Source organism: Elgaria multicarinata, chromosome 8, assembly GCF_023053635.1.
Source record: "Elgaria multicarinata webbii isolate HBS135686 ecotype San Diego chromosome 8, rElgMul1.1.pri, whole genome shotgun sequence".
NCBI classification, from domain to species: Eukaryota; Metazoa; Chordata; class Lepidosauria; order Squamata; family Anguidae; genus Elgaria; species Elgaria multicarinata.
In genome coordinates, this window is record NC_086178.1 from 54,817,131 (window position 1) to 54,842,653 (window position 25,523).

A 25,523-nucleotide genomic window follows, 5' to 3' on the forward strand; every position below is an offset into this window, starting at 1 on the left:
GACCCTTAATGAGGGGTTTTTTTTACCACGCAAGGAAGGCCAGAAGGAGTGGAAGGTGCACGGGAGGCAGATGATGTCATGTGAGGGACCTGAGCAAACTCCGTGAGTGCCCAGTAACAAACGTGCAATAAAATGCTCGTCGGATGAAACTTTATGAATGCTGGCCAAGGAAGCCACATCCAGTCTCTGGGCCACCAGTTCCTTACACCTATTTTAGAGGCATGTGGCTGGCTGCTGTTGAAAACAATGCTGGAGAATGGAATCATTAGGCAAAAGGGGTGATCTTTGAAAATCCACCCTGGGTTTTGTTTCCTAGCTGGGTTGTAAAAGTATGACTGAGCTCAACTGGGAAAACAATGTCAGTGGGCCTTTGCTGCAGACTGGGCGAAGGATCCTCTCCTGTAAGCTCCCCCCCCCCCCCCCATCAATTTTCATGTTTCCCATAATCTCAGCAAACATGGGGTTGGAACAATATGTTTGCTAAGATAAAGGTTGGATCCAGCATTGTGTTAGTGATCTTTCCCTAGCTCAATGGGATTCGTAAGTGGCTACCCTAGAGAGAAGGCAAGTCAGCAAGTGATTTACTTTGATTCTATAATAGCAGGATAAACTTGTATAGTTATATGCAGCACAATCCTATGCAAGTCTACTCAGAAGTATGTCCCATTGAGTTTCATGGTATTTGCTCCCAGGTAATTGTGTATATAGGCTTGTAGTCCTAGTTAATTTGACCAATAAGTCAATGAACTGGCTGGGAAGCCTTGATTTTTAGGACAAAGGGAAAAGTCCTAAAGTATTACAAAACATTCTCTATCAGTTTGGCAAAACTGCCCCTCACAACCTACTGATACAACTCTCGACTGGAAGAGCTCCAGAGGACAGTGGAGAAAACCTCCAGAAAGTAGAATTACAGAAGTAAGTTTTATACACACACACACACACACAAACACACACATATATATATATCAATCAATATCATTGGTTTATTGGCTTTAAAATAAACATGATTTTTTAATTAGCTTCAAAATTGTGAATTGACTTTAAATTAAATCTGAAACTTGTCGATACTTTTAACCTGACATACAAAGATTTTTCAGCTTTATCATAGATTGGATTTTGTTCTTTGCATCAATATTAGTCAAATAAATAACTAATGTGATATGTTTTGATCTTGATTGCCAGAGAATCAACTTTTAAAATAGGTTTCTGACAACACAGTTTGAGAGGAAAGATTCTTTGAACATTAACTTGTCACTGAAGAATGGCATCACCAGGTTTTCAAATCTCTGCATTGCATCTGGCTTTTATGGGTCTCCTCTTCTTACTTGTTACCACTGTGTCCACCAGCTGGAAAATTTCTAGTACAATTACTTCGCCTTGGTTTTATGAAGGTCTCTGGATGAAATGTGAAGCTGTTTGGGTCTCTGTTCAGTGCAAGAAAATCTACTCCTTCCTATCTTTAGACAGTAAGTTGTGTTTTTCATGCCTACAATCCTGGATTATAATTAAATAGTCTGAATTTAAGGGTTATATAGCCCAAGTTTTGACACTGGCCTGGTTCAGACAACATGCTAAACCATGCTGCTTAACTACAAAATGGTTAATGGAATGCATTAAGGTTAATGCATTCCATTAACCATTTTGTGGTTAAGCAGCATGGTTTAGCGTGTTGTCTGAACGAGGCCGCTGAATGTTGTTTATACATGTATGCAAGGAAGAACTTTTATGCAGATCTGTAGAATAACTTTCTATAGGACAGAGTTTATAGTGTGATTAAATGCTGACCTGGTTCACATGATTAAACAACCCACAATTTGTTAAACATAGGTTGTTCACATGAGCATGCTGGCTCTTGCTTGCTCACCAGCTTCTGCTAAATGACCCAGGGATGCTGGGTCCCCTTTGCCATCCAAACCCAGAACTCTGGGTTGTTGAGGGAGAAACAACACAGAATTATGGTTTGTTCTTCAGTTTTAACTTGTTTCACCCTCAAGAATCCAGAGTTCCAGGTTTGGATGTCATGAAACATCACTGGGTTGTTTAGCACACCAGAAGTGGGCAAGTCAGCTCACTCGCTCCCAGTTAACAAACCATGGGTTGTTTAATCATGGGAACTGGGTCATTATGTCAACAGTATTCAAAATCTTTTACTGAAAACATTGGCGATATTAGAAATGTACATAAATTGTACAGCATTTAACTCACTCTAACAGTATCATTGCACAGGAAGGAGCTCTGATATATACACTCAGTGGCTGAGTTTGTTTGCCAGAGACCTTCCCTATATTTTGGTATCCGTCCCAGGTAAAGTGCTTTCCCTATTTGCCTCTGTTTTTGCTTATTGGGCATATTTTGTTAAAATCTTTAGTGCAAGATTCCTAAAATCTCTAGAAGTTATATCTCAGACTAGAAGCTTCATCACACCTATTTATTTATTTATTTATTTATTTATTTATTTCATTTTTATACCGCCCAATAGCCGAAGCTCTCTGGGCGGTTCACAAAAATTACACCTACACGTTTATCATGGTTTTCCCTCAAATTATCCCGCTTTGTTTCCATAGCATATGAAAGCTTGCAAAGTTACACCTGTTCACTTGTGCGTCCCAAGCCTCTTTACACCTGTCCTGTAGTGCGTTGCTGTTATCCCACTGAGGTTCACTCACAGCTTGTTGTTTTTGCCGTTGCCCCACCCATTGATCTCCTTCGTACCTCCCCCTACAGTTTATTGGTTGTTGGAAGTTGGGCAACTCCCCCTCCATTCCTCCTATCAGAAGACCTACCTCCCTACCCCTTTCATGAACTGTGTGTGTATGGGCATTGATCACTATCGGTCATCTGCCACTCTTGGGATGATGCGCTCGGGAGTAAGGGGCGAAGTGGCCGGCCTTCTGGAAGCGGCAGAAAGGCCTGGGCGCTACAGGGCCTCCCTCCCTCTCTCCGTGGCTCCTCCTTAGGAAAAGCTCCCAGGCGCGGAAAGAAGGGAAATCTTTCCAGGGGCCCCATCCCACCATTTCTCTCTCCTCCAAGCACAGACCAAGGGGCAGCATGTGATATTAGCAGTTCAAATCAATGGGATTTACTTTTGAGTAAAAAATCCCATTGAAGATGCGCAGCATGAGCATATGCCTTTTGCCCAATACTGGGCCTCATCAGCAGCACCGGTTCTCGACGGGGCAAGAGGAAAGACCACTTGGGATAACACGCTCAGGAGTGAGGGGCAAAGCAGCCAGCCTTCTGAAGGCGGCAAAGAGAGGCCCAGGCGCCGCAGGGCCTCCCTCTCTCCCTTCTTCCCTCCGTGGCTCCTCTTTAGGATAAGCTCCCGGGCACGGAAAGAGGGGAAATATTTCCAGCTCCCCTCCCTCGACGTTTCTCTCCCCTCCAACCACAGACCAAGGGGTAGCATGTGATGTTAGCAGTTCAAATCAATGGGATTTACTTTTGAGTAAAGTAAATCCCATTGAAGATGCACAGCTTCACACGTTCAAAGGAATGGAAGTGTGATCCTACATTCCTTCGCACTAGCAGACTATAAACTCCAAAGGATTTGAGGAAGGAAATTTTAAAAATCATAACAAATCAATGGATGACCCAATCTGATTCAAATTGGGTATGCTAAAAGCCCTCCTTAAGACCTACCACTGTGCAAACTTGGATCTCTTTATCTTTAAAAATGAGGGTGCTGCTGACAAGGAGGGTGCATTTTCCACATTTCTTTTTAGGTGAAAATGCCTACTCAGGAGGAGGAAAGGATTTGAATTGGCATTTTAAAAAACCCACTGGAGAAAAGGCACACCCTCTCTTTCGTCAGTAATACCAGCCCTTGAACACATTTTCATCAGCCATACTGCCCCTTGAAAACCTGCCCACAGAACATCGGATTGAAAACGATGGTAGAAAAATACATGTTGAAGTTTGAGCGCATTACTGGAAGAACCGGAGTTTGTCGCTAAGAGTGGGGAATAATCGCAATCACAGCAGGACATAGTCGGCATCATGGGAGTCCTTTGCATGGAATTCACCGCAACAGCAGACTATAAGGCTGGTGTGCTAAAGCTCTAGGGTTTGTCTGTAGCGCTCATGTATGTGAATATGTACACATGACCACTAAGGCTGCAATCCAGTGCAAACATTCCTGAGAATGAACCCAAAGAAACACAGTGGAATGTCCTTCCTGGCATTGTGCTGTAAAACATGCATTCAGTGTCTGACACTTCACACAAGCCAGGTGCTGCTTTACATTGTGAATGGTTAATAACCAGTTTTAAGACAATTATGTTTCCTTCAGGCTTCTGTATCAGTGAAAGACTACAGGTAGGGTAGCCGCTTATGCCTCGCAAAAAAGGGAGGAAATGAATTACCAAAAATAGGACAAAAGGGTATGCAAATTTGCAGAAAAATTCCATGTGCTGATTTATAAGTATAGATGCACATTTAGAAGGGATGTAGTATAGCCGACCCAAGTGGGGTGGTGAGGAAGACTGAGGTCTTGGCAAATTGTGTGCTTGCTAGTCTGTGATCCAGTTGCTCACTACTGATGGGCAATTCAAGGCCCAGCTCTCCCTTTTTATTTGCTCTTTATCTTAAAATGATCTTGAATTGGGCAGCCCTTCAAATAGAGGACACCTTTGGAGAGGGGATAGTCTTCTGATAGCCCTTCAAACAGAGAGCTGTCCTCTCTAATGTAGGACACCTGACCATCATAACGGCAGACATGGCGTACTTGGGCAGCTTCTAGGACCAAACACGTTCCCATTGGGGGCTGCTGGGGGTAATGCCTTACATTCTGTATTTTACCTTTTTTGAACAACAGGCTCCAGTAAGCCGCCATACTCAAAACTACCCTTGCAAGAAAAATACAGCTTTTAAAGCTTGGTTACAAAATAACCAAAATAGAAGCACAAAGGATTATAATGTATGCAGAAGGAGAGCATTACTCTCATGATGTGTGTTCTGTTATGCCAGCTTTTCCCAATCTGGAGCCCACTAGATGTGTTGGACTATAATTCCTATATGCCCAGTCAGCATTGGCCTTGTTGGCTGGGTATGATGGGAATTGTATGCAATACATCTCTAAAGCACCAGACGTATTGCATACAACTGCATTATGCAGCCCCTTCACATACTTTACATGCTAACCTGCTATCACTCATGCTGTATTATACTTACTATTGGTATATAATTCTACTAGAAACTGATAAACCTTTATCACAGCTAGAAACTGTGCTTGTTTATTGAGTGTGATAGAAATAGCTAAGCATTTACACAAGGCAGCTCTCTGTAATGCAGTTGCTGATCATTTACCTAAGTCATTTTCTCTATTTTCCATGGTACTCAGCCACTGTATAATTGTCAACTCTAACAATCAATCAGGAAAAGTTTCCAACATAAACTAATGATTTGAATAGGTTGTTACTTCTGTCTCTTAACTACTTTATAATGATGCCTTAATCTTTGAGACTTTGTCTCATGCTCTGATCCTTGTGCTATGTTAAATAAACATATAGATCATGTGCCATTTAGCTTTTCTTTTGCCCTGAGATTAGGGCATAAATGCCTGAGAATTCATCAGCTTTGCAAGAAATCAGTTATCAGTAAATCATTAAAATTTACAAATTAACTATTCTGTAAAAATATTAGGGGCATGATTCATTTTATTGTCACTTGGTTGAGGTCCACAATTGTTGTATTAGATTAATGCCCTCTTCAGGGAAGGTACAAGTGATTCCTATAGCAGGTTCAGGATCTCAGGCAAAGCTGCTGTCCTGCCTTGCATCTTGACGGCCTCGGGGGCTCCCCAATTGGCGCTCCTTCCCAGTATCTGCATGGAAAGGAGCACCAATTCGGAGTTGCTCCTGACGACGACGCTGGCAGAACCAAAGGGAGGGGAGGAATGGGGAAGCTGGCTCTCCTCCCTCTGAGCTTGCTCTGGCTGCCCCATTGCTCTCCCCCCACATTTTTTTTTAATTTTTAATCTGCAGATGCGAGAGCACAGGCTATTTTAGGGGGCATACGGCAAGCTACTTGGCTCACAGAGGTATGTCCTTCAACACCTTATCTCCTTTGCCTGCTTGCTAGCATCTGCCACCTGACACAGCTGCCTGGCTCTGCCTAATGGTAGGGCCAGTCCTATTAGCCTTAGTGTGGAAGGATGATGCCTAGAGGTAAAATACCGCTCCATAAGATTTACCAGAAAAACAGAAATAAAAATGATCTTTTGTGAATATAATGCAATTACCTTTTCCTTAAACCACTCCCCCAGTTATTAAAAGCAGTGTACTGCAAATCTTATCATTTAGTTGACTGAGCAAAGAGCAAAGGTAGCTTCATTTTGGACAAAAGTGGCGTAAGGACAGCAAGTACCCTTCAATGGGGAAATAGTCATTGCTTATGTTTCACCTTAATGTAAAATAGATAGATTAATATTTTCAACCATGTCAGTTATTTTGGAGCTTACTGGTTTTATATTCACCTTGGGCGGCTGGGTAATAGTTGGAGCAACGTTATCAAATAGTTACTGGAAAGTCTCCACTGTATTTGGGAGTGTGATCACAACTACTAACTTGTATGAAAACCTGTGGCAGAGCTGTGCATCAGATAGTCTTGGAGTCTCCGACTGCAAAGCGTTTGGTACTCTTCTGGCACTTCCTGGTATGTTTTTCTTTATCTTTTGAAAGCATTTGTCGGGTGAAGAAAAAAATCTGTATCTCCTATTTGGCTAGGAATAACGGGAGTCGCAGCCCATCACATCTTGAGGGCATCAGGATGGAGAAGGCTGATCCACAACTCTATATTCCCAATAGAAAATAATATTAAAGAAGCTTCCCTTACACCAAAAGTTTACCAGATTATGCAAAAAGACTGTTTGATTTAGCTTCAGGTGGGTTTTTAAAATCATGTTTTTATCATAAAAATAAATTATAAGTATTTTCAGAGAGAGGGTATCAATTATCCTCACTTGAAAAGGGTTGTGTATCAACACACCTTGAGGATTTTTGTGAACCGCCCAGAGAGCTCCGGCTATTGGGCGGTATAGAAATGTAATAAATAAATAAATAAATAAATAGGATAAAGAACAAACCATGCAGTTGTGGTGGTGTGCTGGAAATTTCTATTCCCATGCTGGGAGAGGGAGCATTTAGCTTTCACAGAGTTTTAAACAAAAGAAAAAATTGTTGTGGAGTGAGCCTGTGGTTTCTGCATGTACAATTTGGGGTGTCCCAATGTTTAAGAATGGCCTAAAAGTTTGGGGCAGGGAAAGACTGAGGATCTCTATTAGACATGCTCGGTCCTTTGCTGATCATTAAGGAATGAAGACTTCCTAGTGTTGGAGGTCACTCATTTTACCATTGTGACAAACCAGCATATCCGCACCTCTGCCCTGTGAGGCAGGACAGAATGCAAGACACCCTTTGTCTATTTTCCTCAGAGGTAGCTCCAGCTTCCAGAGCAGCTTTAAGGGCAGCCCCACATAGATTGTATTGCAGTAATCCAATCTTGAGGCCACCAATGCCTGTACCATTATTGAATACTAATAGTTAATAATTCATAGTCTCTTATTGAATATTGATATTTAATAACTCATAACCTCAATAAAGGCATTAGCAGGGTGGATTTGATTTAAATCATGGTTTAAATCACTACTCAGAAAGGCTCGATTTAATCATGCGACTCCCCCCCCCAAAGTGCACTCTATTCATTCAGTTTTTTTTAAAACTTAGCACTTAAGAAGTAAGGGGTTGATTCTGTGTACATAGATTTGCAAAGGAACAATGGGATTGTGATCTCTGCAGACACAAATTCACAGTTTTTAGAACTATAAAACCAAGCATCTGTGATATCTTCTAGACAGAAAAAATGCCCAATCTAACAGAACCCTCTGGAAGAGTATGACATTGTGAATGGATTAATGGAATTCATTTACCAAAAAAAAATAAACATTGCATGAATATACTGCCGCATGCTACATAATTAAAAACTAATCCTTATTTCATGATGAATGTCCTTTGGACTATAATGTATCTTAAATAGAAAACTATCTTCAGATTGATTTTTCCTCAAAAATCATTTTATTTAAAAAATCCAATTTAAATTAAAAAAATCCAATTTAAATTTTAAAAACCCTGTTTTTTAGATTTTTTTTTTAATCATTGATTTTTATTCACCCTGGGCATTAGTAACCTCAAGATTGGATTATTGTAATACACTCTATGTGGGGCAGAATGTATTGGTGGGGCTGCTGACTGAGGCCTCCTTCTGCCAGCAAGCTACATCCTTGTTAAAAGAATTGCACTGGCTGCAAATAAGCTACTGGGCCAAATTCAAGGTATTGTTGTTAACATAATAAAGTCCTAAACAATTTGGGACCAGGTTACCTTAGGGACTGCCTCATCCCATATGTCCCTGCCCAATCTCTGCAATCATTAGAGCATTTCTAAGGATGGCACATGTTCCAGAGGTTCACCTCAAGAGCACCCAACCTCTGGAATGCTTTACAAACTGACACTACAGCTCTGACATTCAGATGTCACATCTCTTGACACAGAGTGTCATCACATGGGGGCAAATCACATTTCCTTACCATCCTGCTTTTGTCCCTCATTACTTTCTCTTTCTTCCTAGAGGGAAAAGAGGAAGTAAACAAAGACCACAGGGCCCATTCAGGGGCTGTTTTTATCATGCCACTTTTCCTGTACACAGCAGGAAACCACAGCACATTCCGTTTTTTAAAAAAATCAGATTAAAAGGGGTCTATTTTGTGATGGAAAATCAAGCGGATGTGCACATATCCGTAAGTGGGCAGTACCTAGCTATTGTGCGATAAAACGCTCATCTGATGAACCTCACAGGCTTTCCCTCAAGTGTAACCCAGCCAGCTATACTTTGTAGCACACAGTGGTGTGTGTGGTTTTTATCACTGATTAATCTGTATTGTGTTGTTTTTATTGTTTTTGTGCCATTGCATTTTATGCTCACTGCTTTGATATCTTTGTGGAAAGCGGAATATACATTTTGAATAATAAATAAATAATAAATAATACTGTATATAGAGGATGGAATCCTTTTCCATCGCGGCCTTTAAACTCCATAACAAGCAGGTTAGCGTGTTTTCCCATCACTCCAGCACAGGAATAGGCCAACTCCAGGCAAGGCAAGACAATCAAATCAACTCCAGTTTCCAATTCAGTATATTTATTAAAGAACCAAGCAGAGAAGTTCAAAAATAAAATAAAACATCAAACTAGCTTATTAATCTTTATCAAGAGACCTACCTGTAACTCACCAAAGCAGTTTAATAGAGTGGGGTATCTCCCCGGTCCCCTTTGACTCTGGCCAACCACTGAAAAAGACAAAGAAAAGATTTCACAATACAGGTATTTCTATGGAGGCTGGGCAGTTTGCAGAGAGGGAAAATTCAAACTGACCAGTCAATAGTCTGGGAGGACCTAACGATGCATCTTCTAGATGATTTCTGCAGTGCCTACTTCACATGACGTGAGTCAGCCTGGAATGTCTACGTGTGCCATAGTTACATCCCATTTGGACTACTGTAATGCACTGCCCATGAGACCGCCTTCAAAAACTGTTCAGAAACTTAGCTGGTCCAGAATGCTGTGGCCAGGCTATTGAACAGGGCCAGTTACAGGGAGCAAATGATTCACTTGTTACAACAGTTCCCCAGTCTGTTTACAGGCAAAATTCAGAGTGCTGGTTATGGCTTATAAATCCCTGCATGGCTTGGTACCAGGCTACCCTTCTCCCATATGCACCTACCTGGGTCTTAAGAGGCCCTTCTTTCAAGACTCCTTCCTTCAGAGGCGTGTTTTGTGGCGACACAAGAAATGGCAGCTGCTCCCAGGCTGTCGAACTCCCTGCCAAGGCAGCGAGGTTCTCTCTCTCTCTCTCTCTTTGCTGTCCTTCTGCGGACAGGCAAATACCTTTTTATTCAAGGAGGCCTTTGGCATGTAAAAGCGAGTCTTTGGGGTTGGATACTGCTTTTATTCTGTTTTGTTTTCAACTGGGTTTTAATGCATTTGTTTTATTGTTTTAATCAACTTTTATATATTATTGAAAGTCATCTTGAGTGCCAGTTTTCTTGGTAGAAAGACAGGCTATAAAACAAATAAACAAAATGAGTATACAAATGCAGATTTAGGGGTCTGCTAGAGCCTGACCATTCCTGGCATGTTATTTATTAGACAATCTTTTCAGGAAGAGGGACTGGGGAGTGGAGGTTTGATTTGTCATCTACAGATTGCTGCTGACTTCATTGCTTTAAAGGCAGTGTTGCTATATTTTAAGCGAATTACTCACCCTGTCATATAACTGATATGAGCATTAATAAGAGTTCCGTCACTATGCAGAACAAAGTTGTCGGTTCTTACTGATATGCATATCAGTGGTATACATAGTAGCTTACTTTCCATCAACATCGTAGCAGGTCACTTGGCCTGTCCAACCGCACAAACATGTTGGTGAGTCATTTTAGAGTGCAGATGTATAGCTAGGATGTATCGTGGATTCCCCACTGACCCATCCACCCCGCTGTGTGCTTCAATTAAGCTATCATGAGGCAGCCGAAGGAAGTTCCTGCCATCTTGCATTCACCCTGCAGGATGAGGGAAGCTGGTGCAGTATACAATCTCAAAAGTGAACATGAAATTCTCATGCAACGATTCACAGGAGTCTGGGATGTGACTTCTAGATCATGCACTGCTGGCAAGCTTTGGGAGCTGTAGGGAACAGAAACCGTGAGGAGTGTCTCAGTGTCACCTGTGATGTCAGAAAGCATCATAGAGAACATCTCAAATCTCCTTCCTGGGACAGCAAAGATGTGCTTGATATAAATAAATAATAATAATAATAATAATAATGTCCTGAAAAGTAGTGATGGACGAAACTGTCAGTTTCATTTCTCTCCAGTTCTCTTATCCCCTCCCCCCAAGTCTGAAACTGGATTCATCCCAAACATTTTTTTTAATGTTTGTGAAAATTCATATACATTTCTGTGTACATTTTTCTAATATATGCATTTTATATAAACCTTTGCCTAATATGCACATTTTGTGTTAGCAACTTTTCTAATATAATACATTTTTGAAAATTATTTTCACAAATTTGTGCATTTTTGTGTGCATCTTTCCCTAATATGACTCTTTTAGGTGCATTTTTTAAAATTGGAGAATAATGGGGGCGAGGGGGGAATTAAAGTATAAGTTTTGTGTGATAATTCTGTTTAAGTTTGCATATTGGTTCCAAGTATTTGGTTTATGAGCCAACTTCTCCCCACATTGCTACCTAGGAATTGTTTGGGGCTTGAAGTGGGAGTCTTTGTGCACCTCCTTGTGATGAGCCATTGAAATACGTGTTGTAGTCTCTTGGGATCGCCCAACACCCTAACTCACACTCAGTGATTGAATGTGGGTTGCTGTTGAACTTTGGGTTCTTTATTGAACCATGAGTGATAGTGTTGTCTGAACGTAGGACATTTTCCAAATGGTGGCTTGTTAACCATGCAGTGTAGCTTAGTTTTGTCAAACTAAGGTTTGTTGTTGAGTCGTTCAGGGTGGTTAAAATAAGCCACCCTGGGGGAAACATCCAGGGTTCTGACAACACACTAACCCACAGTTCAACAACAACCCACACTCAATCAATGGTCCAGACAGAGCAAACGTCTATTTCCTAGGTATCAAACCCTGACTTAGGGGGTAGTCAGGGTTAGGGCCAGTTCCTGTCACATCTGCCACAATTGGCTTTCAGATGTTGGCTTCTCTATTAAACCAGATATTCAAATAATGTACAGTCTGCCTGTCATGGCTTCTAGTCAAGCATTTGATCAATTGTCAGGAATTGCTGTTTGACTTATTCTGTATAGAGACTGACACCTTTGATCGATTTTCCTTCCCCCCCCCCCACAGCCTATATTCAAGCATGCCGAGCCCTGATGATCACTTCTCTCGTCTTGGGTATGTGTGGTACTCTGCTGGCAGTGTTTGGTTTAAAGTGCACTCAACTTGGGTCCCAGACTGAAGCAAAAAAAGCAAAGATCACTATGGTGGGTGGAATGATCTTCGTTTTAGCAGGTGAGCTACAAGTAGTTAATATGCCAAAAACATAAATAAAATAAAGATAATTGGATCACAGGGATAGAAGGACCTCAAAGGGCATCTAGTCTTACTCCTGCAATGAGACCCCACACAAATTAAGCAACTCCCATGGCCACAGTATGATGCAAGCAGAAGACAGGGGTTCCGTGGAACGGAACGTGGCTTTCCTGGGGCAAAGTTCCTTTCCGAACCATACGACAAAGATATCCTATACAGAAAATCCCCCTGCCTACGGAATTGAATATGCCTTACCTTATCTTGATACATTTTATTCTAATTGGCTAGATATGTAGCCAGCATGGCAGCACAATTGCTATTTTAAATAGCAGGCTAAAGGCTCAGTCTTGCAGATTGGGTTTCCTTTTGTTCCCAAGATATGCAAATATTCCGCAACTTTCCTTCGGGACTAAAATTTAATTCTTGCAGCTGGTGGTACTGTTTATCTGTGCTAATGAGCAGGGCTGGTTGAAGACATTTTGCTGCCTAAGGAAAAGAACACAATGGTGCCCCCTTCCCCATCCGACATGTTGAAGCTGATCAACTTGGCTCCTGAATCAAACTTCAACACTGGCCCTAGGACAGCATCCTCCACCCCCACACTTGAGGGCAGCAGGTTAGCTCAGGGGGTACAGTGTTGGCTGTGTGGCCTGCACTATTCTTCCTTCAAGCACCTCCCCTCCCCTTAGCATCTGTTACCTGAGGCAGCCGCCTCACTCTGCCAAATGGTAGTGCCGGCCCTCCTAATGGGATTCCTAGAGTGTCATTTCCTTCTCCCAAGTCTCAGTAATGTCCCTATAAAGTGACTGTTCAGGTAATTTCCAAGAGACTTGAAAGATTGCCTTTAATCTATATGGGCATGTGGTGACGTCATTCAACTTCAGTTACTTTCTTTGATAAGGAGATTGCCGTCTTACACTACTCAGGATCATTATATTCTTTCCTTATTCTGACTGACAACATTTCCAAGAAAACATACTGGGCGTAACTGATTTTGTCCGCTAAGAGATGAAGAAATATTATGCTCTCTACAATGCTCTTACAGCACAAATCTATACTGTTGCACCCGAAAGTAAATTCTGCTGAGCTTAATAGGTCTTACTCCTAGGTAAGTGGGTATAGTGTTGCAGCTTTACAGTGCAATCCTATACATGTCTACTTAAAAGTAATTCCCAATGAGTTTAATTCTATGGGCACTTTAAAATATGATACCCCAGTTATGGCACAAAATATCAAAGGTAAGTCGGAGTTCCGGTTAGAATACTATTTTTTGTTTCTTTTCTCTATGCTTGGGTCTACTGTATGTCCCAGTTTCCTAACCAAGGCTACAGTCCTATGCCCACTTACTTGGGAGTAAGCCTCGTTGAACATGGTGCATAGGATTGGACTGAAAATCATATTTGTTTGACATTTTATTTATTTCTCTCCTTATGATTTTTTAAAAAAGTTTTCTAAGCTACTCTTCAGTAAAATTATATCTGGAGAGCTGATGATAATGCATAAACACAAACCAACTTGAATATTATTTTGATAGAGTTTCTTCCATGCAGAGACTTTGTCAGCCTCTGAAAACAAGTTAGTCAATGATCTGGTTCACATGTAACAACAACCCAGAATCCAGGTTGAGTAGCAATTGCCATTGAAATGTGGGTTGTTGTTGAATCATGGGTTGTCATTACATATGAATGCTGCACTATGTTTTAACTATGGGTTGAACAACCCAGAGTTCACAACCCAATAACAAACCATGGGTTCTCTTCCTGAGTTGTTCTGGGTTAACATCCCATAGTTAAAACATAGTGTAGGGTTCACACATAACAACAACCCATGATTCAATGACAACCTATTCTCACCTCATGCTCAGCCTATATTCTAGGTCATTGTTATGTGCGAACCAGGTCTTTATGTCAGGGGGGACAACTTTTGGAGGTCGAGGGTGCCATTTTCATTCCTCTTCCACGCAGGCTGCACTCCTGCTGCTACTGCCACTGTAGAGTTTTGTGGGGCAGCAGCAAATTTTAAGCACCAAACCACTATGGAATGCTCTAATGGCCGGGTTTAGTTTCAAAACAACCTAAATTTAGCAACTGTAGCATTCTGTAGTAACTTGCTGCCGAATATCACTGGAAAATCAGCACTTTATTTGCTGCCACAAATTTTGGCAGCACAGAACTGGTGGGCTGTGGGGGCAGCAACCAGGCAGCGGTAGCGGGTGGGTGCCTGCCCCTCTTTTATATAATATAGGAGACAGTTGAGCAATGGTTTGGCAACCCATTTGAATCGAAAGAGATAGGCATGCATAGAAATCTAGGGAGGCCGCTTGCTCATTGCTCCCCAAAATGGAACTGCATCACCCAAAAAGAGGACATAAGGCACAGAGTTTCATAAAATTTGCATATGCTGATGTATATGCATATATGCATGTTTAGAAATAATTATTCTATAAATGCAAGCTTTCTTCTTGCTTGTTCTGGACCCCAAAGCAGCCTCATGAGTCTGATTAGCAGGAAAGGCATTGGGTTTCTATGAAAACTGGGCAATTTAGTCTAACTTCAAATTTTTGCAAAGTCACCCTAGAATAGTTCTGAAAGTGACAAGCGTGTGGTTCTTCTTCTAAAATATTCTCTGAATCTGTATTATCCCCAAACAATGGTTATATATTAGAACAGCAGCATTTAAGCTGCAATCCTATACTCACCTAGGGATAAGTCTAATTGAATTTAATGAGACTTACTTCTGAGCAGACATTTATAGGATGCACTGTTAGTTGATTAAGCCATTAGGTTATCCCAAACATTTTCATCAATTAAAATGGTGGCCCCACAATTAATCAGTCAGAATATTTTATGTTTTAAACAATTACTTTTAATACAGTAAGTTTGATTGTTCAAATTGGTTTGCCGCTTCTATTGCTTTTTAATTACTAGCACATGTTATTGTTACATAAACTACTCTGGAAATAGTGAAGAGATGGTATATAAATTCTGAAAGGTGAGCAAATAAATAAAAAATGCAGATGTCATTATCTCCCAAGTATGAGAAAAGGGGGAATTCCTCTTGAAAGATAGGTGGATAAAAGGTAGATCAGGATCTAATATATATCAGGATGATTTGTAGTACCGTATTTCTTCGATTGTAAGATGCCATTGATAGTAAGACGCACACTAATTTCAGTACCACCAACAGAAAAAAAAAACCTAAGACACACCTGTGATTCTAAGACGCACCCGTTTTTAGAGATGTTTATATGGGGGAAAAAGTGTGTCTTAGAATTGAAGAAATATGGTACATTTAAGTATTTCTGACTCCCAACAGTTTAACAACAAATGCATCCAGATTGAATCAAGTGGTTGCCTAAAACTCACCTGACTAATTAGTAGATTACAGTTTTGTTAATTTCATATAATTTTATAGGAGAAGGCTATGGAATTATTAAATCTCTCTAGGAATTTGTATTGTTCCCCCAGGTCTCTCATCAATGGTTGCTCTTTCCTGGTATGCAGCAAGAGTCACAGCTCAGTTTTTTGACTCATTATATGGTGGAACCAAGTAAGCCAATAGACTTTTGTATATTTTTAGCTTAACCCAGCAGTCACAATACACCAAAACATGCTGAGGATAAATATTGTATGATCAGAAGACATTCATTAATGTTAGCATATTACCCACTGTAAGATATATTGAAAGGAAGTATATCTTATATATTTGGCTTGTTTTCTGTGTTGTGCTTCCCTCCGCAAAGATTAACGCTATGAACAAGGATATTATCACATGCACTGTTTCCTTGTTGTCCCTGTTACTGACTTCTATCTCTTGGTCATGTTGGATTGTGACCAATGGGCAGAGGAAATAAGGCATTGTCCTTGTCCCTCTGGGATGGGGTGAACATATGGAAAGAAGGACAGGACTCCTGTATCTGTAACAGATGCATAGAAAAGGGAATTTCAGCAGGTGTCATTTGAATGCATGCAGCACCTGGTGAAATTCCCTCTTCATCACAACAGTTGAAGCTGCAGGAGCCCTGCCCTCTTTTGGATCTGATCAAGAGGGCAGGGCTCCTGCAGCTTTAATTGTTGTGATGAAGAGGGAATTTCACCAGGTGCTGCATGCATACAAATAACACCTGCTGAAATTCCCCTTTCTTTACAATTCCCTTAAGGTACAGGAGCCCTGTCTTCCTTTCCAGATGGTCACCCTAAGCAATAGCCTGGAGTGCCACAGGACCTGCCAGCCTTCTCTCCCCAACTCCATCTTTGTCCTAATGACAACCACTACAGTAGTATAATAAATGGCATAATAAATAATAATAATAATAATAATAATTGATGCTTTTATGAAATATTCTTTATTCCAGATATGAACTGGGATATGCACTGTACCTTGGCTGGGCTGGCTCCACCCTTTCTATACTTGGTGGAATCTTTTTGACATGTTCATCATGCAAAGGAAAATCCAAGTAGGTGAACTGTTTATATTTAAGAGCAGCATGTATACATTTCATGAATAGAACTTGCCAGACAGTGTTTTAAGGAACGGCTGCCTACTTAGTCCAATAACAAATCCTATGTGTTTCCTTTACATCACTTTTTAAATATTATGATAAAACCTATAGCATATCCTATGAAATACATGTAGCAACATTGAAATACATGAGACTGTACACATGGATAGGATTGAATTGATCCCAATTGGGTTGAGCTAGGTACCTGGCTCAGGGCAGCATGCATGGGGTTTATCTCATTTTAGCTTCACAACAATCCTCTGAGGTAGGTTAGGCTGAGAGATAGTGACCAGCCCACTTTAATCCAGTGAGTTCTTTGACTGAGCTGGACCCAGGGCTTCCCATTCCTTATACAGACATTATACTGCCTTTGGCAATGGCTCTGTGGGTGGGCTTGCAGCTGTTCGATCAGAGAAGACAATCATTTGTACAGGCTATTGCTTAGGGTGACCATCTGGAAAGGAAGACAGGGCTCCTGTACCTTAAGGGAATTGTAAAGAAAGGGGAGTTTCAGCAGGTGTTATTTGTATGCATGCAGCACCTGGTGAAATTCCCTCTTCATCACAACAATTGAACTCTAGCTTCACATCCAGCAGGTGGAAGCCTGTTTCTACATGCGTTGTGCCCCTCGCTAGATTGGGATGCTAATGTGTGAAGCAGCACTCCTTGTGATTAACTCTGAGAAACTCCTGAAATATAGCAACCTTCCCCAACCTGGTGCCTTCCAGATGTTTTGGACTTCAACTCCCATCTGCACCAGCCAGCATAGACAATGGTCAGGAATCCTGGGAGTTGTAGTCCAAAACAGGTAGAGGGCACTAGGTTCATTAGTTTCTTATTAATGGAACAGATTGCTTCAGAAGGTGGTGGGTTATTCTTTCCTGGAGGAATTTAACCAGAAGCTGGATATCGCTCTGTCAAGGATGCTGCAGCTGCACTCTGCGGTGCAGAGCCTGCATTGACCACAGGGTTGGACTAGATTGCTATTTACTGTTTTCAATAAATAATAATAATAATAATAATAATAATAATAATAATAGATGATCTCTGAGATCCCATCCAAATCTATGATTCTATTGATTACTATAGGCTAAGAGACTATTGTACATTGCATTTAGATTTTCACTGAATAATATCCATATCACTGGAAGCTGGTGGCTCCGATGTCAGTGATTCACCGCCCCATTGACATCAAAGTCACCTGCCACCACTGATCTAGATCAATAATATTTCTCCAGAGAGAGCGAGAGAGCGCTGCAGTACATTTACACTTCTTTTTTAATTGCAGAGGCCAGAGCTATGTGTACACCGCTGCCCAGAGTGCCAGTGAACCTCGCATTTACATCAAGGAGACCCAGTCAGTCATACCTACCAAGGATTATGTGTAGATCTTTAAATGTTTGCTATTTTCTAACACATTGCAAAATCTCCACCACCTCTGCCCCATGTTTCACTTTAGACAGACGTTTTTCTTCTCAGTACTGAATGTTATGGCATGTATAGAACTTCCTTCTGAGAATACTTTAAACTACATTGTCATGGGAAATGGCTTTAAGAGGACAAGGCTAGAAAAGAAGATGGAATAATATAGTATATCCCCAAAGTCCAAGGGGCAATCACACCTTTTTTTCTAGTTCGTTAAGGGCACAATCCTATGCCTGGCTGGCTGGGGAATGCTGGGAGTTGTAGGGCTTTTTTCTATCTAAACATACATAGAATTGCACCCTAACTGTGCTGTTTCTCATCATACAGGAACATTGTAAACCTATGGTCATTTTCAGGAATAAGATTCCTGAGAACTCTCTGGAGGGTTTGGTATTCAACTCCACATTAACAAGTAATGTCTGATTAGCTGTCAAGGACCTCCTAATAAAGCTTTAAAATAATAGCATGTATATAGTGCTTTGCAATGCAATCCTATGCATGTCTCCTTGGAAGAAAGTCCCAATGAGTTCAATGGGGCTTACTCTCAGCCAAGTATGCATAGGAGTGCAGGCTCAGAGTGTTCAAAGCACTTCACGCAGATATCTTAGTAGCCTTTACAAGAGCCTTGCATGTTAGGCCAGAAAAAAAAAAACATATTGCAGATAGGGGAGGAGTGGTGGTCTGAGGCAGAGAGTAAACAGCTTGTCTATGACCTCCAAGTGAGGCTGTGGCAGGGGTGAGATTCAAACTGGGGACTTTCTAGCTCACCACTTTTAGCCACTGCACTAAATAACTCCCTGCAACTGGGCACATTAAGAGACATTTTGTGCAAGAACCTTTGTTACATGTTTATAGCAGCTACTTATGAATCTAGACTATATAGTGAGTTGGATCCAGGATCTGCCTTCTGTGATGGAAGAGCTCTTCTCACAGAAGTTGCCTCTGCCCAGTTTTGGGGGGATTCCCCTCTCCCTACACTGTAGCTCGCTCAGTAGGCTCCCTGACTCTCTCTGTAGTATACACACATACACACCAAGCTTGCACTTTTACTTCTGTATAGCTGTGCTTCATGTCTACATCTTTTTCACCACTAAACTTCCAGGCCTGCATCTCCAAGAGCTTAGAGGAGAGCTACGTGTTACACATAAATTGATGTAAGGGAGCCTGACCTGACCATTTTAAAATATAAATAAATGAAAAACAGCTTTGGGAGGCTGCTATTCCAGGCAGACAAATTGTGGGAGAGATACTTTCCTGTTGTGGTGGGGGGAGTGACTGGAAGGGGTTGAAGTGAGAAAAGGGCTGGCATGCAGAAATGTAAGCATTGAACCATCTCTTCCTTCACTTAAAATTGTGTCCTCTGTGCTATTAAGTGATTTGTTAATTTTAAAAAACGTCCATCAAAGCCCTTTAATAAGCAGGGGGAGATGATCTTCTAAGGAGTGTATTACTTCCACAGCCCCGCCTACAGGGGTCCCCAAACATTTGCTTCTTATTACATGGCGTTCCATCAGTCATCATTTTTTTTGAAAGAATATGCCAACTCAAGAGCAGAGTACTCTTCGCTGAGAAGGAAAAAGCTGGCGTAATTCTGTAGTTGGGAACCTGTGACTAGGGATGCCGGAGAAATCCACAACTGGATCAAATGAGTTCAAATGTTTACAAATTGGACCTACGGATTCCGCAGAGGACTGGCTTTCTCCAGTTCAGTGGATTTTGCAGACTTGCAAACCATTTTTCTAATGTTCCAGAATTTTGTGCAAATTTGGTAATAGAAAAACATGCAAAATAAAAAAGCTGAAAATAGAGGTTGAAGCATGAAAATGAGCATTTTGGAGGGATTTGCGCATTGGGTGGATTTTTGCAAGTGTGAATTTACGCAAATTCAAAAACAAAAACCAATTCCGTCGATGAGCAGACAACAGAACAAAATGCGCCTGATAATCCGTGAAATGCAGATGGAACAGATTTTACACAAATGGTACATCCCTACCTGTGACCCTTCTCCAAAAGTTATAGGACTCCCAACTCCTTTCAGCCCCAGCTTGCACAGCCAAAGATCAGAATAAAGGAATTGTAGTCCAACAGTGTCTGGAGAAGGGCTACACTTTCCCATCCAATATTGATAAATGAGCAGCTATAAATGAAAGTAATTACAGTCATTAAATGCAAATAAGGGTAATTTTTGTGAGATCATATACCCAAACTAAGCCTTCATTTTGTATTTTAGCAAATAGTCTCACCCCACTATAAGCAGCTCTGTGTACTCCAATCTCTTGAACTGCTATGATAGTGCATTAGTCAGATGAGAGCAGGTACTTTATGTACAGCTGATTGTCACAATAATGTCTACATGCACTTGTAACATATTCAAACCATATACCATTCCTGGTGAAATATGCATATATATCAGTGTTGCATTAAAAACATGTTTTAAATTAATTTTGCCCTTCTCTTTATTAGTATCATTGTTTTGACTTGGCACATCAGTCCTCATGGACTGGTTTGCAGAATACACACTAATTTTATCTTGTTCAAGAAAAGCAAACATGAACATCTTTGGTTCTCTGTCTGGAACATTATTTTTTTTTGTAACTTTGAAGGACACTCTTCTGTTTCCATACATAAAAGCTTTTGGGAATGTGTGTGACCAGAGCATCCCACCAGAACATCTCCTGGGGCAGCTGGGCCAATGATAAGATGTACTGCAGCTAGTCACAGTCTTTCCAAGCTCTTCAGGCATACACACCTCTTTGAAGAGTTCCCCCAAACTATAATCTGAATCAAAATGTTTATCACGAAGTTCTTTTTTGAGAAGAATCCACCGGATGTTGCATTTGTAAATGTTCTTCATATTTCTGTAGTTGAGACCAAAATCCTGGATTGGGCTCTGCTACTGGCCTGGCAGTCTTCACAATCTACAGGAGGAGACGGGGGCGGAGAGAGAAACACGCTACATTATACACAACAGAAAGGAAATGATTTTCCCAGCTCAGTGGTTTAGTTCTTGAGTTTTGAAGGATGTAACATGCCCTTGTTATGGGGCGGGGCCATAGCTCAGGTGTGCAACACATGCTTTGCATGCAGAAGGTCCCAAATTCAATCCCTGCCCTCTCCAGTTAAAAGGGCCAGGTAACAGGTGATGGAAAGATTCCTCTCTGTCTGAAACCCTGGAGAGCCATTGCCAGTCCAAGCAGAAAATACTGGACTAGATGGACAAATAATCTGATTTGATATAAACCAGCTTCTTAGGTTCCTTTTCCCATTAGCTGACAGATTTGAGGTCAATACCAGCAGCAGCTATAAAATTTAGGTCTGGAAGAAGAACAAAATAAGGAATTCCTCCAGGGAACCATGGCTCTATGAGTTTAAATCCTCCAATAAAGTCTTCTTACCTTGAAAATATGTCATTTCAGTATACTAGTAAATGTAAATACAAGTTTTACAAGGAGAGTAGCCAATGAAAGAAACCGCACTGAATACAGAACAAAAAAAAAGTCACATGTGATGGCTTCAGAAAGCAGGTTGTGAATAAAAGTAGACACAAACAGCAGGCACTGTTTGGATATTAATAAGACATGCAAATTGAGGAAGCCGCAAACATTCCTGGATAAAGCTGCCCAACTTCATTTCAGCTTCAGGAGTATTAAGCTTTTGAATCAGATATCTTAAAATTCGCCATTCATGTGTTAAGATTTAACTGTATGTGTATGTGGAAGGGAAATAACCTTCCCACACAGATGGTGATGATTAATAATAATAATAATAATAATCCTGCTATTATATACAAAATTCTCTAGGCAGTTGCCTGTTTGCCTGTGAGATGTTAAATAGGCTTCCTGGGTCATTGTCTTTCTGAGTCTTATGCTTCATGTTGGATTCCTTAAAAAACAAACACCAAACACTGAATCAGGACTTTTACATCCAGAGCGTTTCATCTTGGAAGGTAAAATGCTGACTCACTTCATGTCTGTTTCTTACCCAACTGGAATAGCAGCCCTTCTTCAGGTCTGCTTAAACTACAATGTTCTACAAGACAGTTTTCCCAACGTGCTGACAGTACCTCAGAGGCATCCTTCAGGCAGAGACGTTGGTGCTTCATCAAGTAAGCCATGCAGATGGCTGCAGATCGGCTGCGACCATTTTTACAGTACACTAAGCACTTCCCACCACTCTGGGCTGTGCTCTCTATGGCAGCGCTGCAGCTCTCAAAATATTTAGCCAGGTCCTCTGCCGGATCATCAAAGACTGGGACCCTCAGCATTTGGACTCGCTGAACACTTGGGAATGGCTGCTGTCTGGAGACGTTGATACAGAATGTAATTCCCTCTTGAGCGAGGAGAGTCTCGTTGCAGGCAGACCTGGAATTGCTGATATACAAAGAATCAGCGACCTTACAGAGGTTCAACATTTGACAGGGAATGACGGTGCTGTGATAAGAGCTGCTGAAGGTTTCCCCACGGAGAGCTCAGGAGGTGGACGGGAAGCTGTGCGGCATTGAAGACTCAGCTACCCAATGGGCTGCGTTGACAGATTGCCCTGGGTATCTTGTTCTGTAACCATCTGTGTGCTGTGCTATATTTATTCTGCTTGTCGTTTCAAAGATTGCATTACCAGCTGTCCTAATGCCTTCAGTAAGCATGGCACTAACCTCATGGGAATGGTAGAGCTGCTATTCAAAACACTCCCCAGCATTATTTCCCCCATCAAATTGACCCCCTCCCCAAAAACATGGACACACTTGTTAGAAAGTAGGCTGAAGCAATGGCTAATAGAGCAACGGATGAAAGAAACCTAACTGGGGGTGGGGGTGAAAGTGGGTTATGCCAAGACTTGGAGATGACACTCCTACTGGGTTATAGAGTTAGCAAAGTGACTGGACAAAGCATGCTAGCTTGGTAGTTGTCTTTCAGGTAAGTTAAGAAAGCCATCAAAGTACCACATATATACACAAAGTATTCCAGAAGGGTACCATTCTGGTTCGACTATTGCAGCAAACACAACACGGAGTCACGTGGCATCGTAAAGAACCATTTTATTGTGGCATGAATTTTCATGACGTGGGTGCTGCAAAAACTCACTTAAGCTGCCGCTTCTCTTATTGGTATAGATACCTCCCTGTTGGATTACTGCAATGTGTTGTACATGGGGCTACCTTTGAAGATAGTTCAGAAACTTCAGTTAGTGGGAATTAAAGCTGCTAGGTTACTAACTGGGCCTGGCCGATTTGACACCAGTGCACTGGCTTCTCAGTCCAGTTCAAAGTGTTGGTGCTGACCTTTAAAGCCCTAAACGGCTTGGGCCCAGAGTATCTAAAGGCACGTCTCCTTCTGAATGTAGCTGCTCGGACCCTTAGGTCATCTTCAGGGGCCTTCACCAAAGGAAGCTAGGTGGGTGGCTACAAGACAGAGGGCATTCTTAGCGGTGGCACCCAACTTATGGGATAACCTCCCCAAAGAGGTTCACCTGGCACCCACACCGTTATCCTTCCAGCACCAGGCAAAGACCTTTCTTTTCTCTGAGGCATTTTTAGCAACCTAATGCTAGGCTATTATGGCTGTTTTATTAATTACTGTGCTGTTTATTATATTGTAGTTTATTCTTTTAAATATTTGTATTTATGTTTTTAAGTGTTTTAGTTTTTAAGCACTTTAGTTTTTTAACTAGTTCTAATCCATCCAGAAAACATTGGTTTTTCGGTAGATTAGAAATATACTAAATAAATAAAATATATACCAGACTAGTATGCAGTATGCTGAATGTGGCTACTCTATTAATTTCAGGCAGGTTTAGAAGATCCAGTGCCTGTGCCAAGTTTTTGACACCCCTTGAGTAAGGCCTTCGCTCAGTAAGTCTACCTTTTCACTGCCAGTCTTACCAGCTGCTCTTGCTCCTCATCCTCTCTCATCATTGCTACCGCTTGCTTGCTTGACAGGCAGAGAGCCCGTAGACAAGTAGGTAGCGGCCTCTACCGTTCCTCCTTCTCTCCACCGCCATCGTCTGGGCCAGAGCAAGGACAGGTGAACAGGTATGGAATAGTGAAGGGGGACTCATGCTAGGATGTGGGCCCTTGGCTGGTACCCAACCAGCCTACCTTTGATGCTGGCCCTGAGAAGATTAAGCATTGCTGCCTTGGATTCCCTGAATTTGATATGAGGTAGCATGATTAGGTCAAGATGCTTGGTGGATGAAGTGGTTTAACTTTTAGAAGCCCTACATATGTGGGCTGTGTAGGGCAGAAGGAGAACGTATACGGTGGAGAATGGCAAATGGAATGTGGTAGAAGAGTAGCGGCCCTTTAGATGCTTCACTTTGGCATTAACCATAGGTGGTGCGTCGTTCTTTGTTGTGACATGCCAACAAATCCAAGGGGCTTTGCCAAGATGTCTCAGGATGGATTGATAGCCAGAAAGCAAGACTCTTACCTCAATCTTCATGGTCCTGGTGCCCTCCAGATCATTTGGACTGGGGATGATGGGAGTTGCAGTCCAACACACCTGGAAGCAACCAGGTTGGGGAAGGCTGCTCTATATGAACAGGGGGCAGGCCTATAACTCAGCCTACGAATCTCCATTGACTTCAAACTGTGCTTGTTCTTTGTTTCATACTTTAAACTCCCCGCAATATTTGGGGCTTGCCATTTTTTTAAAAAAAAATCTTTAAAACATGGAAAACATGAATGTTGTATAGTTAAAATCTGCTTGCTGCAGTGCTGAATCATGATACAAGGTTTGGTTGAAATCTATTAAATGGTATTGAAGCAAAATCTTATAATGTTTTAATTTGCTGCCTTTTTGGTTCAAGATGGCAGTTGAAAGTTTCACTATGCCTAAAACCATGCCGCATAGAGGTAGAACAAATCCTAACAGCTTCATAACAATCAGATGCACAGTTTTCGAGTCTATCAAGGACATACAACCACTTGCTTTTATTTATGCTGAAGATAGAAAAAGACTATTGAAATTTGCAGGCTGTAGAACGTGAATCACCTTCTCGGGCTGTCTGTTTCACTGAAAAGCCTTCCAGACAATGTGCTATTTTAAAACAATGAAGTCCTAATCATTTAGGAGTCCACCTCTTTCTCCTCCCCAATGTCCAGGATCAAGCCAGAGCATCTTTTTTGTTTTTCTATCTTGGCTACAATTCCACCCAAAGAGTACATGTAGAGACATGTTAGCAGTCGTCCTATGTAACAGCAAACAACACAGAGGCCTTCAGCTTTGATGTATGCACAGTCCAGTCCAACTCGGCCTCAGCCAGCAATGACAGGAAGCCGTCTCGCTTCTCAGACTTTCAGAGTCTGGCATCAGCTATGTGCTGGAACATTTAATGGAGCGTTCAAACACAAAAACCCATCTGATGTGTGGGGGGAAATAGCAAAGGGGCCACCAAGACAACAGCTGCTCAGCAGTAATATAGATGCTTACCCTTGTTTTATCCTGCTGCTGCATGAAAGGCAAGGAATGTGTCTGTTATAAGAACTTGGACGTTTT

General features: G+C 41.5%; 2 protein-coding genes across 3 annotated transcripts; one reads left to right on the plus strand and one right to left on the minus strand.

Annotated features, from left to right (window-relative positions):
- The first annotated feature begins 829 nt into the window (after positions 1-829).
- On the plus strand, positions 830-17,993 carry LOC134402748 (claudin-15-like). 2 transcript variants are annotated; one of them, XM_063132455.1, is made up of 6 exons: positions 830-915; positions 1,183-1,466; positions 11,919-12,083; positions 15,551-15,653; positions 16,459-16,560; positions 17,894-17,993. In XM_063132455.1, exons 2-6 carry the CDS (start codon positions 1,262-1,264, stop codon positions 17,991-17,993), a joined length of 675 nt encoding a protein of 224 aa, XP_062988525.1. In that variant the 5' UTR covers positions 830-915; positions 1,183-1,261. The 2 variants fall into 2 exon arrangements, with proteins under 2 accessions (XP_062988525.1, XP_062988526.1); XM_063132456.1 differs by having other exon boundaries at positions 15,572-15,653.
- A 2,520-nt stretch (positions 17,994-20,513) lies between these two features.
- Positions 20,514-22,564, minus strand: DUSP28 (dual specificity phosphatase 28). The gene is made up of 2 exons (XM_063131547.1): positions 22,094-22,564; positions 20,514-20,948 (listed from the first exon to the last, which is right to left on the minus strand). The coding sequence occupies exons 1-2, from the start codon at positions 22,439-22,441 to the stop codon at positions 20,826-20,828; spliced, it is 471 nt and encodes a 156-aa protein (XP_062987617.1). The 5' UTR covers positions 22,442-22,564; the 3' UTR covers positions 20,514-20,825.
- Between the last annotated feature and the right edge of the window lie 2,959 nt (positions 22,565-25,523).

Coding starts and splice junctions, on each gene's coding strand:
- LOC134402748 (XM_063132455.1), top strand. CDS start 1,262: ATGGCATCACCAGGTTTTCAAATCTCTGCATTGCATCTGGCTTTTATG. Junction 15,654..16,458: donor TCATTATATGGTGGAACCAA/GTAAGCCAATAG, acceptor TCTTTATTCCAG/ATATGAACTGGGATATGCAC. Junction 16,561..17,893: donor TCATGCAAAGGAAAATCCAA/GTAGGTGAACTG, acceptor TTTTAATTGCAG/AGGCCAGAGCTATGTGTACA.
- DUSP28 (XM_063131547.1), bottom strand. CDS start 22,441: ATGTTGAACCTCTGTAAGGTCGCTGATTCTTTGTATATCAGCAATTCC. Junction 20,949..22,093: donor GCCTGAAGGATGCCTCTGAG/GTACTGTCAGCA, acceptor CTCCTCCTGTAG/ATTGTGAAGACTGCCAGGCC.